This window comes from Schistocerca gregaria, chromosome 8 (assembly GCF_023897955.1).
Source record: "Schistocerca gregaria isolate iqSchGreg1 chromosome 8, iqSchGreg1.2, whole genome shotgun sequence".
Lineage (NCBI taxonomy): Eukaryota > Metazoa > Arthropoda > Insecta > Orthoptera > Acrididae > Schistocerca > Schistocerca gregaria.
In genome coordinates this window covers 345,344,024-345,363,747 of record NC_064927.1, presented here as the reverse complement: position 1 = coordinate 345,363,747, position 19,724 = coordinate 345,344,024, and the positions used below count along the sequence as shown (strand labels likewise).

The window sequence follows — 19,724 nt, the reverse complement described above, 5'->3', positions numbered from 1 at the left end:
ATGATCTTCCTGTGTGTGCATTTACTTGCAATATTCCCAGATTTCACATGGCAGTAGAGAAACATTCCATGATAGAATTTATCGGTAGTGTTTATCAACTTGTAGTTTTCCAGTATCCTATTAACAAACTAAATGATTTTAGTGGACATAAAACTGAGCTAAGGTGACTCCCGTATTTGGCCCCAATATATTTATGGCAGGTTTCTCTCTCTCTCTCTCTCTCTCTCTCTGTCTCTCTCTGTCTCTCTCTCTCTCTCTCTCTCTCTCTCTCTCTGTGTGTGTGTGTGTGTGTGTGTGTGTTAGTTATGATATCCACAGGCATCAAATTAATTGGATAGTTATATATGTTTCTTCCAATCATCCTCGATATTGTGTAGCTCTATCATCAGCAAAGAGTTAAATTAGACAAATAGTTATTGATGCACAGCATTAGTGATTATACCCACTGCAAAGTTTCTGCTTCTGAAGGTTGAGGTTCAAACAACAGTCAACAGCTTTCTGCTTATTTCACTGGAGTTTAGCTATTTGGCCAAAAATAAAACGCTATTTCCTGACAGAAATGAATGTTTTCTGTTTGAATGAATGAGTATTGTCTTTATGGAGTTTGGAAAATTAAGAGAGAGGTATTGAGAGAGTGTAACTTTGAACCATGTAATGAGGTTTTGTTGGATCGCATAATTTGTAAGAACATTTTCCTTAACCCTTTCACTACCACTGGGATGTATTTTTCCCATGATAGGTTATCAGAGAACCAATGGAAATCTGCTGCATGTTATTGCTAAGTATCACTGACTACCAAAAGGAAGCCCACTAATTGTTTGCAAAAATCTTCTAATTACCAAGTGCACCTGTAGGTTGTGCTATCTTCAAGACAGATTGTTAATCCTCTGTTCACTAAATGTCTTACTCCTTATTATTCAGTATCATAAATGTCTCATATTTTATTTCATTAATTACAGTATTTTTATGATTTGAATTAATGGAAATTACCATATTTACTTGAGTATAAGAAGGTCCCCTTTTTTAAAGGCTGCTTGAGAGAATTTTATCCCTAACATGCTCTGACTCATCAAAATTACACACAGTTTTAATAATATTATATAAAGCTTTTGTCCAAAAAGGTTAACAATACACCCATTCTCAACTTATCCCACTTATTGATTACCTACATTTTGATAATACAAGGAGAAATAAAATAAAACAAAAAGAAATGGTTTACATTAATTCTTATTTTCACATTCCTTTTGCTTACTCATTCAGTTGTCTGTGGTATCACTATTTTTCATCATTAATGTCATCACCCTGGTATCAATGTCTGGGATGATATTTTCATCTGACCAATGTGTATTCACAAATATGAGTGGCAATCAAAATTTATAATCTTGGTTGTCACAAATATTTGGCAATTTTTCTTTCTTCAGAATGTGTCATGATATCTGAGGTTAGGGTTACAGTGGAACCCGAGAACACAGCTATTTCTTCTGAATAAGTAGTGAATTTCACATCTATATTGCTGTGATAATGTGACAATATTCCTTCATCTTTTGCTGCCAAACATGTCTTCTGCCTTGTGCTCTCTCATTGGCTGTGTAGAAGCAGCAGCTGACACACCATACCTGATGGCAAGCTTTGACATCGTTGCTGCACGAAACATGAAAGTATACCACTGGCTTCTATTTAGACATTTACTGTCTCCTGCAGATATGTATACTGTTGCTGAAAAAGTCATTTCACAACCTGCTACAAATGGAATGGCAGTGAGCACAGAAACAGATTTAGTTGAGGTCTCTTTTTCATCAGTACTGTGAAAATACTCTTCCCCAAGAACCATGGACCTTGCCGTTGGTGGAGAGGTTTACATGCCTCAGCGATACAGATAGCCTTACTGTTGGTGCAACCATAATGGAGGGGTATCTGTTGAGAGGCCAGACAAATGTGTGGTTCCTGAAGAGGGGCAGCGGCCTTCTCAGTAGTTGCAGTGGCAACAGTCTGGATGATTGACTGATCTGGTCTTGTAACACTAACCAAAACGGCCTTGCTGTGCTGGTACTGCGAACGGCTGAAAGCAAGGGAAAACTACAGCCATAATTTTTCCCTAGGGCATGCAGCTTTACTGTATGGTTAAATGATGATGGCGTCCTCTTGGGTAAAATATTCCAGAGGTAAAATAGTCCCCCAATCGGATCTCCGGGTGGGGACTACTCAGGAGGACGTCGCTATCAGCAGAAAGAAAACTGGCATTCTACGGATCGGAGTGTGGAATGTGAGATCCCTTAATCGAGCAGGTAAGTTAGAAAATTTAAAGAGGGAAATGGATAGGTTAAAGTTGGATATAGCAGGAATTAGTGAAGTTCAGTGGCAGGAGGAACAACACTTTTGGTCAGGCGAATACAGGGTTATAAATACAAAATCAAATACGGGTAATGCAGGAGTCAGTTTAATATTGGATAAAAAATAGGAGTGTGGGTAAGCTACTACAAACAGCATAGTGAACGCCTTATTGTAGCCAAGACAGACACGAAGCCCACGCCTACTACAATAGTTCAAGTTTATATTCCAACTACCTCTGCAGATGATGAAGAAATTGAAGAAATGTGTGATGAAATAAAAGAAATTATTCAGATAGTGAAGGGAAACGAAAATTTAATACTCATGGGTGACTGGAATTCGGTAGTAGGAAAAGGGAGAGAAGGAAACATAGTAGGTGAATATGGATTGGAGCTAAGATATGAAAGAGGAAGCCGCCTGGTAGAATTTTGCACAGAGCACAAGTTAATCATAGCAAACACTTGGTTTAAGAATCATGAAAGAAGGTTGTATACATGGAAGAAGCCTGGAGATACTGACAGGTTTCTGGTAGATTATATAATGGTAAGACAGAATTTAGGAACCAGGTTTTAAATTGTAAGACATTTCCAGGGGCAGATGTGGACTCTGACCACAATCTATTGGTTATGAACTGTAGATTAAAACTGAAGAAACTGCAAAAAGGTGGGAATTAAGGGAGATGGGACCTGGATAAACTGAAAGAACCAGAGGTTGTACAGAGTTTCAGGGAGAGCATAAGGGAATAATAGACAGGAATGGGGGAAAGTAATACAGTTGAAGAAGAATAGGTAGCTTTGGGGGATGAAGTAGTGAAGGCAGCAGAGGATCAAGTAGGTAAAAAGGTGAGGGCTAGTAGAAATCCTTGGGTAACGTAAGAGATACTGAATTTAATTGATGAAAGGAGAAAATATATAAAAATGCAGTAAATGAGACAGGCAAAAAGGAGTACAAATGTCTCAAAAATGAGATCAACAGGAAGTGCAAAATGGCTAAGCAGGGATGGCTAGAGGACAAATGTAAGGATGTAGATGCTTATCTCACTAGGGGTAAGATAGATACTGCGTACAGGAAAATGAAAGAGACCTTTGGAGAAAAGAGAACCACTTGTATGAATATCAAGAGCTCAGATGAGAACCCATTACTAAGTAAAGAAGGGAAAGCAGAAAGGTGGAAGGAGTATATAGAGGGCCTATACAAGGGTGATGTACTTGAGAACAATATTATGGGAATGGGAGAGGATGTAGATGAAGATGAAATGGGAGATACGATACTGCGTGAAGAGTTTGACAGAGCACTGAAAGACTTGAATCAAAACAAGGCCCCGGGAGTAGACAACATTCCATTAGAACTACTGACGGCCTTATGAGAGCCAGTGCTGACAAAACTCTACCATCTGGTGAGCAAGATGTATGAGACAGGCAAAATACCCTCAGACTTCAAGAAGAATATAATAATTCCAATCCCAAAGAAAGCAGGTGCTTACAGATGTGAAAATTACCGAACAATCAGTTTAATAAGTCACAGATGCAAAATACTAACGCGAATTCTTTACAGAAGAATGGAAAAACTGGTAGAAGCCGACCTCGGAGAAGAGCAGTTTGGATTCCGTAGAAATACTGGAACATGTGTGGCAATACTGACCCAACAACTTATCTTAGAAGCTAGATTAAGGAAAGGCAAACCTACACTTCTAGCATTTGTAGACTTAGAGAAAGCTTTTGACAATGTTGACTGGAATACTCTCTTTCAAATTCTGATGGTGGCAGGGGTAAAATACAGAGAGCGATAGGCTATTTACAATTTGTACAGAAACCAGATGGCAGTTATAAGAGTCGAGGGGCATGAAAGGGAACCAGTGGTTGGGAAGGGAGTGAGACAGGGTTGTAGCCTTTCCCCGATGTCATACAATCTGTATATGGAGCAAGCAGTAAAGGAAACAAAAGAAAAATTCGGAGTAGGTATTAAAATCCATGGAGTAGAAATAAAAACTTTGAGGTTCGCCGATGACATTGTATTTCTGTCAGAGACAGCAAAGGACTTGGAAGAGCAGTTGAACGGAATGGATAGTGTCTTGAAGGGAGGATATAAGATGAACATCAACAAAATCAAAACGAGGATAATGGAATGTAGTCATGTTAACTCGGGCGATGCTGAGGGAATTAGATTAGGAAATGAGACACTTAAAGTAGTAAAGAAGTTTTTCTATTTGGGGAGCAAAATAACTGATGATGGTCGAAGTAGAGAGGATATAAAATGTAGACTGGCAATGGCAAGAAAGTGTTTCTGAAGAAGAGAAATTTGTTAACATCGAGTATAGATTTAAGTGTCAGGAAATCATTTCTGAAAGTATTTGTATGGAGTGTAGCCATGTATGGAAGTGAAGCATGGACGATAACTAGTTTGGACAAGAAGAGAATAGAAGCTTTCAAAATGTGGTGCTACAGAAGAATGCTGAAGATTAGATGGGTAGATCATATAACTAGTGAGGAGGTATTGAATAGGATTGGGGAGAAGAGAAGTTTGTGGCACAACTTGCCTAGAAGAAGGGATCGGTTGGTAGGACATGTTCTGAGGCATCAAGGGATCACCAGTTTAGTATTGGAGGGCAGCATGGAGGGTAAAAATTGTAGAGGGAGACCAAGAGCGGAATACACTAAACAGATACAGGAGGATGTAGGTTGCAGTAGGTACTGGGAGATGATGAAGCTTGCACGGATAGAGTAGCATGGAGAGCTGCATCAAACCAGTCTCAGGACTGAAGACCACAATAACAACATGAGAATACTTAGGTTTTGCTTTTGCTAATGTTTAATACATTTTGGTAAAATTGATGTTACATCTCGTTCAGTGGAGTTAATTAACAACTATTACTTTTGCGAAAGCTTTTTCCAATAATTCCAGACTAACAATCAACAATAATTCATTTATCAAAAAATAAGAAAAGTGTCTATGTAGTGTCATGGAGCTCATGCTGCCAGCATCTTTAGCCTGTGTGGTAGGAACAACATCAGACAGTCTATATTCCACAGCTGATGAATCCAAGTTGGTCACAGTACATATTTGCCTCACATGAAATAAAAAACAACAACAAGGTTCAAGTCCTTATGAAAGAATTAAGTAAGCTAAATAATAGTCTATTGAAACACACAGTAATCAAATTAGACAATGGCTGTGATAGCACCAGCAGCAGGAATATGAACACTAGTGCCAACTATTTTGTGATGCTATATAACCTTTCCTTATTCTTCAAAATAAATCTGCATATAACCTCAATTTCCAAAGCTTCATCTGTAAATGTAAGATGACACTTAAATTAATCTATTACACTACATAAAAATGTTGAAACCAGCAGCAATAGTTTATTTGGTTTATTCTGTGAATGTAAAATGATCCTTTATTTTTCAAATGACAGATCTGGGAAAAATCCTATTCTTATAATCAGGTAAATGTGGTATTTAATTTTTACCTAAGTCATTTACTCATGAGGCACTGACATGCTGGGGACATAGAACAAAAATCTTATGCACCAAGTGTCAAAATGCTTTGTGCAAAGATTGCTTAACACTGTATCATAGATAAGAGGATTGATATGAAAGTCACAGGAGACACTCAAATTGTAATTATAAATATAGTCCAAGTACTTTGCTGAAAATATATATCATAAATGAAAGTACAAGGTGATCATTTATTTCATTATCACTGAGATATATAGATCTCACAACAAAATTACAGTGGAACACACATGTCCCATCCACACCCTGCAGCAGGGATGGAGGTTATGTTGGTTTTTTTGAACCCCATTGTATCCTCTTAAAACAGCTCAAAAGAGCTGGTTTCTAAAATATCTGATTATCAGTTTTTATTCCTATTATTTCCTGTAATAAACTTAGAAATCAACAAAGTTTGAAAATTTTTGACTCCCTGGGTTTCAAGATACATAGAATCAAAATATTACATTAAATAGCCAATAGAAGAAAACTTAGTCCATCTACCATTTACTGCTCAAAAAGTGATAAGTGGTTGAACACTACAAAAAATCACCAACATTCTTCTAACAGTGTTAATTTTTTTAAAACTCTGCTCAAACATCATGTCACAATCAAGAATCATACCACAAGTTGGGCAATGTGAACAGTCAGCGCTAAACAGTGAAAACCGATCTTGGAGAACTCTGTTTTTTATGTTAATTTCTCAAGAGATACAGGCAGATAAAGGTGTAATTTGTAGACAGTCAACAGATCAGCCGATTTCTATTTTTATTGTAAACTATGAATGAATTGTTAAGTTTTAAGTTTTCTCATTGTATGATATCACAAGTTTGTTGTGGCTCCTCCAGTTCTTAATCTTTTAAAGCAAATAGAGCATTGTATTTCACTGATACTGCACTTCGTAAAATACTTCCAGGCTAGGCATGGTGCCATTCTGTAAAATGACTAATGTCTGATGATGAAAGTGGGAAAATGATGGGGCAAGTCTTACATATTGCATGTACATGTGTATCATCTGGTAGACCACACTGCATGGTAACAGGTACATTATTATTCTCAGGAAATGCTATACCAGTTCTTAAGCCAAGTGTTTGTTCTCATTTCTGTTGGCATTATTATCAAAACAACACTGATTGCTTTTCTCATTTTCTACAATAACACAATATTTCAAAGTAATGGAAATTTTATGAATGAAAAGTATTAATTTTTAGAAAATGTTAATTTAAAAGCCAAATAATTTAGCACTGCTGCTATAGCTAATTGATATTTCAGTTTTTTACACAGTTATTGGTAAAAAATAAAAAATCCATGTTTTAACATGGAAGAAACAAATATCGAAAAATACCAGTTATTCAGAACTAAAATACCATTCATTCAGGATTATAATATCAGTATTGGGTTTAACTGGGCAGTTTATCCCATCCCCACACTTCAGTGAAAAACAAAACAGCAGGAAATATTTTTTTTCATATGGTTAATTCTAACTAGGATGTTAATTAAAATAACCATATGTTAATGTTTTACATTACCATCTGACATAGAGCTCTGTCCATCATATAGAGGAGTTTATTTGTCAAGAAGTTTCACACCTGTCAACATTACACAGCACAGTGAACACCACACAATAGTCACTGGTTAGTCAATGTTTCACTCAGCTTTCTGTGACCTGATTAAATGAATCCAGCTCCTAAACTGAAAATCTAAACTAATGGTGCTTCTTCTGTATAGAGCACACTAACTTACTATAGATGATTCAGGATTTTTCTGAAATCCAAAAGCATTTTTGTGTTCACATGGACAGTTGCCAAGACTGCTTTGAGACAACCTGTCAACATTCTAGTGCAATGGAAAAAAAAATGGTTTTGTGTACCTAAATCTTTCATCATCTGCTGGGCAATGTTCTGGTGGCATAATCGTGATGACAGGTGCTCTGAAGCTAAGCTTGGTAAGGATGACTGAACACCTCTGTCAATCGCATTATATCCTCCACTTCCATGCTGTGACCCTGTTGCTAAAGCAGACAAAAGGTAATATCAAAATATACATTGGTATACACTGTTTGTTCATACTGCTAAACAGATTATTTTAAAATGAATTGTAACTAAACACTGAATTTATGGTATTTGATTTATAGCCAGAGCAATATGTTTCAGTGTATAATACCTTGTTATTTCTTTTTATGTCATACTATTATGAAGTTACATGTGCATTTTGAAATGAAATAATATGTTCAACTATTGACTGAAAGTTAATGTTGTGGAGAAATAAATATTACATAATTTATAGGACTTTAGATACCCCTTGAATATTCCTATGTACTTTTTTACAGTTCATTCACACAAAGAATTTTATCCCCTTCCTAAATTCTGTTGTTCATTCCAAAAATGTGTGCTTTATTTTCTTTGACAGAAATAACACAACAGTGCAGTGAAATGTTTGAACCATGCCCATTACAAACTGATTAGCACACGTAAAAGTCTAATAGTACAATAAAGTAGTATCGTAAGTTTAGATCGTCAACATAAAAGATATTTTGAGTGAAACATACTATGATAAGTGGTTGTATTATATGTTGATAAGCTGAAAGATTTAACATTTCTGACTTATAAGCTTGTGGAGGATTTGGTGAAACAGCTTCTGAATTTTATTACCCTAACATAGAACTTACTAGCACTAACTGTTGTGCATTATCCAGTGAATGGCATGACAATGTAGTAATGTTTATGAAATGTTAGCTTGTCTTGTTTCGCTGATGCTTGTCTCATATTTAAGAGCACTATACAACAATCTGTCCTTTAAAGAAGAGATCTATAATGATTTCTTTTTCTTTTTTTCATCCGTTCTATGTTGATTTGACATAGTCAGTGATGGATTCCTCTTCTGTGCAAATCACTTCATCTTAGGATATAATATGAACCCAGTTTCTACTACTGGTATAATTTTTTGTATATTTTCCAGTCTGATTTCTTCAATTTTTTTCCCTTTAGAGGACCTTCTAGAGTCATGGAAGTTATTCCCCAATGTCTCAACATACATAAGCAAAGGCTTCTGTGGCTGTTGTCACTATGAATAAAATTCTTCTTGGTATGTGACCACACTGTCAGTAAGTAAAAACAATTTGGCCAGCATTGCAAATGGCCTTCCTCAGGGTGTTCAGTTGTATTTTATTGTCAGTCTTAACACATGTGCTAGCACCCTGTTGCTCCTTCCAGTTAGTTTTTTACACATGTTCCTTTCATCACCAATTCTGTAGAGAACCTCTTCATTTATTATTTTACAAGTCCACTTACTTTCCAGCATTCTTCTGTAAAACTATGTCTCACATGCTTTGATTCTTTCCTTTTTCAGTTTTCCCACAACCTACAATTCACTTCCATACAAGTCTGTACTCCATTAGAAACTTCTTTCTCAAGCTAAGGCCTATGTTTGATACTAGTAGACTTACTTTGGCAAAGAATGTGTCACTAAAGTCCTTTCTGCTGTCCCTTAATATTTTCATGTTTGTTTGGTTTAACTCTCCATCTGTATTCTGTGTGCTGTAAATGGTTCATCCCATTCAGCAGGACCTGTCATTCTTCATAACTTCAGAGCTGACAGCAGTGATCTTGACATATCTTTTTACTCTGAATTTTAATCCCACTTCTAAATTTTTCTTTTACTTCCTTTATTGTATCTTCAATACAGAGGCCAAAAAAGAGAGGAGAGAGTCTGCATCCCTGCCTTACATTCATTTTAAACTGAGCACTTTCATTGTGGTCTTCCATGCTAATTATTCCCTCATGTGTCTTATACATTATGTAAACCAGAATAAAAAATACTCCCATCATAGCACAAAAAGGGGACTATGTCTTGGGCAAAGTTAGGGTTCGGTTGGGTTGTTTGGGGAAAAAGACCACACTGCGAGGTCATCGGTCTCATTGGATTAGGGAAGGATGGGGAAGGAAGACAGCCGTGCCCTTTCAAAGGAACCATCCCGGCATTTGCCTGGAGCGATTTAGGGAAATCACTGAAAACCTAAATCAGGATGGCCGGACGCGGGATTGAACTGTCGTCCTCCCGAATGTGAGTCCAGTGTGCTAACCACTGTGCCACCTCGCTTGGTGGCAAAGTTAGGGATATATAAGAAGGGAACTAGCTTTTCAACTCATCTGTCAGCTTCAAAGACATTTAAATCAAAACATCTTGACATATTCATTCTTTTTTACTTGTTACTATTTGTACCCAGGCAAAGTAAAATAATGCATCATGTAGTCCCTTCTTTTTCATCCCTAATTCTGCCTAGGACATATTCACCTTTTTTGTGCTATATCAGAGCATTTTTCATTCTGATTCCCAACCGTTACTGTACCATAATTTTGACATTAGACAGCCATAACTTAGCAACCAATTTAGATTTCTGTTGAGTCAGGAAACGACTGATCTGATACAGGTCTTTTTATTGTCTTTCAAAACATGTTGCTTATACTGTGGCAGTAGATCAAGTTTTCACAAAAACAATGGGATGACCATCAAATGCAAGTATTTGTCTACCTTCTTACAGAATTTGAACCGATTTGTACAAGTTTGAAACATAAAGTGGTGCACATAAAAAAAAGTGGTTTTTGCATGTAGAATCTGAATGAAGCTAGATTTTTGAAAGCAGGTTTTCAATTTTATTGTAAGAATGGATTTTTTATTTATTTTATTCATGTTAGACCATTTCCATGCATTCAGATCATGTAAGAACGAATTTTGAATTTTTCATTTAGCTTGACATTAAACCATGTATCTCAATAATGGATAAGATTATTGGATTTTTTTTAAAAAAAAGACTTTATCCATTTATATACCTTCATGCAGAGTTTTAAATGATTCATACAAGTTTAAAGTATAGAAGTGGCACACTTAAAACCTCTAAGAAAATCTTCTTGCACATTTTTGCAAGCAAAATAGTGCACATACATATGGTGTCATTAGCTGAGAAATACTTTCAGCCAAGTTAAAGTCTTTTGCAAAGGGAGATAATGAATTCACACAATTCGCCTGTCTCCCACTCTGATTCATTGTTCAAACCTTGCTTAATATACTTAAACATAGCTACAGTAAAACAGATGTTTGAATGATTGCAAGTCTTCTAAAGCTTTGTCATTCTCATTCTAATATTGGATCCCATATCTCCTGTAAATTGGAGTCCTCTTCTTCTTCTGCCACATTAGCAGGTAAGTCATCCCCTTCAGAAAGACCCTCAGTGCACTTTTCCATCTATCTGCTCTCTCCTGTTCTTTTAAAAATGAAATTCCTTTTGCTTTCTTAATATTGACATCTTTTCTTTGCAATTTTCTGAAAGCTGTTCTGACTTTCCTATATCCTAAATATATCCTTACAACAACAATTTCCTTTTCAATTTCTGTACAGTTTTTCTGCAGACTTATTTTGCATTAAGTTCCTTGCAAATCCTTTTGCTTCCATACCTAAGAGACTTATTTTGCCATGTTCCTTTCCCTTCATGAACGATTTCCTTCTTTATGTTTTGTTACCCACAGTTTCCTTGCAATTACTTTTCTTGTAACTACATTTGGCTGTCTAACTTCTGAGGTTCTTTAGGGATGTACTCCTCATCTGGCCTTCTCATGTCATTTTTGAATAGTGTATTTGCTACTGCTAGCTGAAATTTCCATCAGAACTCAATTAGTCTTTTTTTCTCTCTCAGTCCTAATACTGAGCCCATATTCTTTATCCAAACTGCCTTCTGTTCCTTCCTCTACTACAGCACTCCAAATCCCTCATAAATATTAGATTTTCATTTCCCTTTCCTTACTGACTTACCTATTCTACTCTATCATATAATCTGAGTATCTCGTAATCTTCTGCTTGTGATGGCTGGAGTGTGTACTTAAACTGCAGTATATAGCATTGGTTTAGTTTCAGTTCTGGTAAGACTAATTCTATCACTGAGCTGTTCACAGTAATTCAGTCATTTTCCCACCTTCCTAATCATAATGAATCCTAATCTCATTATACCATTTTCTGCCACTGTTGATTTTACAGTGTACTGACCTGCTCATATAGTTTATTTTTCTGTTGCACCTCACAGACCCCTGCTAAATCTAGCTTTAGCCTTTGCATTAGGATTTTCTAATTTCCCCATCACATCCAACACACTGATCAAAGAATGGTATGTTTTCTTTGCTTCATTAATCTTTTTCTTGCTTGGCAGCCCACTCCTGGAGATCAAAATGGGGGATTGATCCAGAATATTTTGCCAAAGCAAATACTATAATGACACTGTTTCAGTTACAGACCACCACATATTTATGACACTTTTTTCAATTACAGATCACACATACTAGGGATACATATTTTGTGCCTTTAATACTTGCTTTCCAAAGCCTTCTGTGCCCTCACAGCACTGAACATCTCCGATTCTTCCACCCTTTAGGCACTGTTTGTCACCTGAAGGACAAATAGTTGCCCTGGATGTCTGTCCACTCCTCTGCCCTATTTTGACAGAGACATTGGCAGAACAATGATGGCTCCTTATACTGGCAGTCTTTGCCACCATTACTCTTGGTTTTTATTCAAAATCTAAATGGTGGCTGGAATTGGACCAGGGACACAGGGCACTTGCATTAATAGTCAAAGATGCTACTCAGTGTCACATTTACTATGATTTCCTACAGAGCTGACACTGCATTATGATTCTTCTTCTTCTTCTTCTTCTGAGGTTATCTCATTTGATCTCATTAGAAAATTTGTTGGCTGTTGCTATTTACAATGCACAATTACTGACTGGGCTAAGAATACATTTTGTTCCATCTTCCTATGTAAGTAAAAGTGAATGGTTAGGATTCCAGTAAATAGTATAGCAAAAGGCTGTGGAGTTATTTGATGTATCTGACACTTCAAGGCAACTCTATATATAACAGTTGTGTAGGTTTGGAATATTAATTTTTACAATCTACTAAGAGTCACAGATGTGAAATCTTCATTTAAAAGAGTTCCAGGAAAGAGAGTGAAAACCATGATGGAGGATGTAAATTAGCTCTTCACATCTAAGTCTTCAAATCAGAGGTGTTAACAGATGATAATAATAATGCCTTAGAAACACACCAGTCTTCTCCATCTGGTTCTGGCTGCTCACACCTTACAACTTTAAAACCTGATATATCATTGGTCAAGCTTTTCGCTTTTCTATGTGTTTCCACAGAAGCTGACAATATCTGCATTTATATTATTAAATTTCATTCCCTGTATATGTATGTCTCATATAGTAAATGTAAGGTTTCATATTTTGATTAACACATATTTTTATTCATTGGATGATATTTAAAGTAATCAATGTTTACTTTTAGTTTTTTATATTAATATTTTATTTAGTCATTATATAGTATGGGCACATACATAATGAATTACACATGTTCATCAAGTTAGCTTTGAAATGAAATATATGTACCTGAGTTGCTCTGTTGATTGTAATATGTGCTAGGATTTTCTCCATAAAGAAGAGAGCCACTTTCATATATATTTTCCTCCTGTGGATTGTCACTATATGGGCTTTTACTAGCAGGCTTGTGTTGGAAAGATTGATCACTGTGGTTGCTGCTGCTTCTCCCTTGGTTGCAGTTAAATCCTTGAGGAAAATTTGGTACCTAAGAAAGTAACAAATTTATTTTTGTATTATAAATATTTGCAAAATGAAATTTCAAAGAAGCAGTTAGGACTTAACAGAATGAAGAGAATAAGGAATGAGATGGTATGAGAATGTTAAAAGAGTGTGAGGTGACAGGATATCAAAATAGGTCCTGCAAATGATAATTGGTGGTGGTGGTGGTGGAGTTAAGAGACCTAGAGAAAGAACAGGAGACAAATGGATTGTTGGATGTGATGGGACAGGGTGGAGCATGGATAGGAAAAGATGGAGAGACTTATGTTCTAAAAAGACCCAGCCAAGTGTAGAAAACTGTAGAAGAAGAAGAAGAAGATGATGATGATGATGAATGTCTGTATAATGAGAATAAAGTTAGTAAGAATGTCAGTAGAATGAGTACTTAAAGATCACTTCCACTATGACAAAAAAAAAGTTAGATGAAACAAATTACATATCCTGATATTAGAGTGAACATTTAAACATTGGTATTAGAGACAAAAGGAACAATTTCAAATGCCATCATATACAGGGTGACTATAATTAAAGTTCCAGTTTCAAAAATGATGTTAAAAATAGCCACTGCTCAGAATGACATCGTATTTGAATGGAATATTATTAAAGAAGGGAGAAATATTATGGGAAAAAATTAATGGAAGTTTTACCACTAGCTGGTGCTGTAAGTGTCAGGAAATGCAAAATGAAAGACTCGGGGTATGCAGCTGTGTCTCAGTTTGCACCTGAGACATTTCACATGACTGTCTCAATGCAGGATCACATGCTTCTGATAAAGCTCTTTTACAAGAACACTGACTGTGTGCCAGTAGCTCTGCAGAAGTTCCAAACACTCAAGGTGTTGGTCAGATGTCTACCAAAGATCTAGAAAAAATGATTGCAAAATTCAAAAAGACAGATTCCTTTTACATGAAACATGACAAGGGAGCAAAACACTTGATCTGATGTCAGTAGAAGATGTGGTCACAACACTGCAGGAGGGACCAGGCAGGTAGTGTGCAAACATGCAGTGCAAGGGGACCTGGCTGAACTTTGGACATGCAAAAAATCCTACAAAACATCCTGAATTGCTATCCACACGAAGTTACTCATGTTCAAGAATTGTTTCATGCTGACCTACCAATAAGATAAATATTTGTTCTATAATTTGTTGCTCACATGGAAGTTAACAATGAATGGCCTTGGACCATCCTGTGGACAGACAAAGACCATTTCCATCTCCAAGCACATGTTAATACACAGAATCGTAGAATATGGGAATATAAAATCTGCTCGCACATCAACTAGTACCACTTCATTCTGCAAAGGTAACTGTGTGGTATGAGTTGACAGCACTGTTTATCATAAGGCCATATTTTTTTGAGGAAGTGTGTCCTGCAAGTCCTTTTATATGTACCATCACTAGTAAATGCTCTGAGAGTCTTTTGCACACCAATGACATTCCAGCCCTTTAATAGGGTGTATGTGTGGGTAGGCTCATTTTTATGGAAGACGGCATTCCTCCACACATTACATAGCCACTGAAGCAACAGCTGTAGAGGCATTCTGGAAATACTAATGTTCTTAGTTGTCACAGTCTGGCAGTCCAGATCACCTAAGACTCCTGGGTGTTTGGCTATATGAAAGATGCTGTGTTCAGTGTTCTGATTATAAATGTAGCTCAACTGAAAGCATAAATTGTGCAATGCATTCTGAACATGTCCCCTGAGACACTCAGCTCTGTTGTGAGACATGCTGTTTCTCAATTTCAGCTTGTGGTAGAAAATGGTGGACAGCATACTTAACATCTTATGCCAGTCTCCTAACAATTAAAAACCAATTTTGTTTTGCGTTTTATGCAGATTTGGCCTCAGGGCAGTTAAAAACCAATTTTTCCCATCCTGTGTGATACAAAATTGCCTTGGTGCATAGGCCCACCCAAAAAATGGTGTACAATTGTTGAAAACAAACCTGTGCACTCACGCACATTGCACAGTGTGGCTGGTTTAACATGCAGTTCAGACCATGGTTATCATAGTGTGATTCATTTGTCATTTATAGCTGAACCCATTTAGTTTATGACACTTACAGCGCCATCTAGTGGGGATATTTTTGTTAACCCATTTTTTTTAGTTCCATAACATTTTCCCCTTTTTGCCAATATTCTGTTCAAATTTGATGCCCTTCTGAGCATCAGTTCTTTTTTTACAATGTTTTGAAACTGGAGCTTTAATTATAATCACCATGTATATGGTGGGAATACAGTGGAGTCACATGGTTTGTTTTTGTACTGCACGAAAGATAAATAACTATTAGAAAAGATGTGCGATTTTTATAAGTTTTTAAACATTTGGTAATTATTTTTACACAATCTCAAGATAAAAGTGCTTCAAAATGTTCTCAGTGCCTTCAAATTGCACAGTGTAGAAAAGTTGTTCATAAAGTTCAGTGTGTACTTTTAAATAGTTGAAACATGATACATCCATGATCTAATAGTAGAGCTTAATTTTGTGAAGATATGAGGACTATTTAAAAGTAAGGTGTAACACAAACACGTAATTCTACTTATGTATGACTACTTTTCAATATAATTCTGATGTCTGCCTGACTTTTATCATAATGGTACATCAGTGTTTGCACCCCATACTCATACCATTCTCTTTACTGTATGGAAAGGTATATTTTAACAGCCATTTCCACTTCTTCAGCAGTATGCTAGCTCTAGAGAAATAACTTCATAAAAACGTGGAAGATCACGATGTAAGACAATATTATTCTGTTTTAATGAGAGCTGTGTTTAGGCCATAGTGTACGGTTATACATCACTATAAGACAACAAAATCTTGCAATATAAGATTCATTAACTATAGCCTGAAGTCTACTAACAAAATGTTACAGTCTTTCCAAATCTCTCAAGTTATGTATTGAGAGATTTTTCTGTCCAGCATAAACTTACAGGTGATAATGAATATAACCATGCCGCTGATTGCTGCTTTGTCTCAGAAATCACATAAGAAGATCAAATGTCACATCTTATAGCTATATATGTCTTCTACTTCCTTGTTTTTATATGTCAAGATGACAAAACAACTATCAAAATGGAGCTTTTCTCAATCTCAGAAAGTAAACTGATGTCAGATAATTGTTTCTCAAAGGGTTTCAGTCCTCCATTGAAGAGTCCAATAAATGAAGTCATCCTATAATTTGTTGTTGCAAGAGCCAACACATCAGTGATTACTGAAGGTTAGACTAAATATTGTTTATCCTCAAAATCTTGAAAAATCTCACCTATCTATCTCACTGGGTGATTACTAGTCCCTATTTATTGTTGGCAAAAGCCAAATTACAGTTATATTTCTCTCATCCTGTTGGCTGTTCAGCCTTTCAACATTCCAATTGGACCACTGAAGAAATACGCTACTACTTTGGCCACATGCTGTGTGGGCTGTGTTGTGAGAGGTGCTCAGAAGTTGCATGTGCAGCTTGTATGAACAAAGTTTTAAAAAGAAATGGGCACTAGGCATGACTATAAATGTATTCTTCCAGTTCACTTCTGTTCACTCTTGACAATAAGTTTTTTGAGTTTCATCAGTCTCCATTAGTAACAATATTGACAACATGCACCCCACCTGAAGGGCATTGTCTTGGATATTCTAGGCGAGTCTATGATGTTATATGCTGCATGCTTGCAGTGGCATGGCACATTTAAACATGTGCATTGGAAATGGGGGTTCATAACTGGATCTCAAGACTACTTACTCATGTCAAAGGAACAAATTTGAGTTGCATTTTTATGTCTTGTGAATAATATACATTGATGCAGAAATAAAGACAATGAATACTAAATGGTTTAAAGTATTTCATTCGGACTTAGGTAAGAGTATGCTTTTTTAAGTGTCTTGTACTCATTTTCAAAGCTAAAACAACTTCAGACACCCATATACTGTACAGCAAGGACTGCACATTACTGTACTCGGAGATACACAGCACAATGAGTGTCTGTTCATTTTCTGTGGCGTGATGTGCATTACCAATTTGATGGAGTAGTTAAAAGTGGTGACTACCTTCACGTGTACCAAATGGCAGTCAATGAAGTAGGTGGCAGATTTTGCAGGCCAAAGTGTATCTATAAAGTTTACGGTTTTTTTAAGAGTTCGTATTTAATACTAATTTTTGTTGTTTCTAGGTCCCAAAAAAATTCAACTCTACAAATGACACAGAGACAAAAACAGAAACAAAGTTAAAAACAACTTTTGAAATCTGATGTTAAAATGTGACCACTGACCACCATCTGGCCTCAGCAGCCACAGACTGTGGTCATGTGTGTGTGAGTTGCATTTGTATGTGTGTGTGTCTGTGTCTGTTGTCTATTTCCAATGAAGGCTTTGTTGGCTGAAAGCTTACTTTCTGATGATCTTTTGGGGTTGTGACTATCTGTGATTCAGTCTCTTTGCTATGTGGTGAGTTGCAACTATCCTTTTCATAATTTGACCATTGATATTGATATACTGATTTTGATGCTTATTATATCAGAATTGTAAGACTTTATTTTCGTAATTTTTTTCTTATTCCAGTGTTTATAATGCAAGTCATACTATTCAATGAATAACTATTTGCTGTTATGTCATGACCAATTATTGTATCATATGAAGAGTAATGTCTGCAGTACACTTTCTTCGGGAGGGAGGGAGTGTGTAAAACTGTGATGAAGGTGGTGTAATATAGATCAAATTGTTGTTATGTAATACTATTGATATACTTAATATTTTAGTGAATGTCTTCTAAATGCTTACCGGAGGAGGGTGTTGTGGTGGGGGCAGCATAGCGTATCGCCCACTGCTGTTTCCATAATCTCCTTTTCCTGTGGAGTTGGCCCCACTTCCTCCCTGCTGCGGATTCCAGTTTGATGAGTAACCATTGCTGCCACAACTGCTGCCTCCTCTTACAGGAGGCACTGGTGGACCATGCCCTGAACTACCTCCTATAACCAAAGATGTCAAATGAGAAGTGAAGTTATAGTATTGGTCCCTGTTCAACTGATTGGCTTCAAATGAGACAGTTTAATGTTTACTCAAAATGGAGGGCCTTACATAATGGATAATGGGGGTCAGAAGACAGAACACTATTGAGAAGGAATCTTTGTTTTCCATTAGTATTTAACTAAAACCATTTTGAGTGTTCCCTTGGTTTCACAATGTGCTGATAATAGAAATATTCCCTTTCATTACAATATATCCCTTTTATGTAGCAAGACAACACTAAATTCATGCATGAAAGAGAGTGCAGCTCCTCAGTCTTCTGGTATATTGTGAAGCAGAGAATAATAAACATAAAACAGACAGTGAAGTAAATTACTTGATTTGGGAACGTGTGAATACTGAGATCCTGTGACAGAAAGTATCTGTTTGGATTCTAAAAATTCAACTACACCTCATTTCATGGCATACTCTAGTAATTACTTTCTGTCACTAGTTGTTCATGTATTTGCCTGAAATTTAAGCATTAGCAAGAAAGCAGCAAAGGGACAGTGCATCTGTAAAATTAGTAGTTTGCATTAAGTAATACAGTTTCTATTATGATGTAATTAGATTATATTAAATATTATTTATAGATGTAATTCAAGTAGAATTGTGTAATTCTAAGTAATAGCTAATGTAGCATGCTGTTCCATGTTATGTCATTAATTAGTGTCTCAAATCACTCCACATCCTTGAAGATTCTACTTTATACAAGCTCTTGAGAATGAGAATCACCAGAAAATTTTGTTTTAACAACTTCAGTAACATTCATCATTTGGATTTGCAGTTCCTTATGTTTACTGTGTTTGCAGTCAAAACTGTCGGATGTAAGGCCCACCAGTTATGTAAAACACTGTTTTTTCCCAAGTTACCAAACATGTTCCAGCACTTATGTGCCATCATCAGTGGGTTTCTGTTTTATGTAATCTGTAATGTGAGCATTTTTACTAAATTATTATAAAACTATGTGGATAGTTCTAACAACAGGTCTGTTTGAACTATCCACATTTTGTAATCATTTAGGAAAAATGTTCACATTACAGGTTAAATAAACTAGAAATCCATTGATGATGGCTCATTGGTGCTGGAACATGTTTGGGAACTCAGAAAAACAGTGTTTTGCATAACTGGCAGACCTTACATACAATAATTGCAGTAATTATAACTGAGTGAGATGGCACTTTGTTGAAGCACTGGAATCATTTCGGAGGAGTGGTGTTCAACATTCATATTTAGCCTTCCCTAAATCATTTAAGATAATCACAGAGATGG

General features: G+C 36.3%; 1 protein-coding gene across 1 annotated transcript in view; it reads right to left on the bottom strand.

Annotated features, from left to right (window-relative positions):
* The window catches only part of LOC126284281 (roundabout homolog 2-like), a 1,294,877-nt gene that overhangs the window by 20,063 nt on the left and 1,255,090 nt on the right, over window positions 1-19,724 (bottom strand). The window contains exons 19-21 of the mRNA XM_049983105.1: window positions 18,228-18,415; window positions 13,249-13,444; window positions 7,687-7,827 (exon numbers count right to left, since the gene is read on the bottom strand). Of these exons, the coding sequence (XP_049839062.1) occupies window positions 7,687-7,827; window positions 13,249-13,444; window positions 18,228-18,415 (525 nt within the window). The remainder of the gene's footprint in view (window positions 1-7,686; window positions 7,828-13,248; window positions 13,445-18,227; window positions 18,416-19,724) is intronic.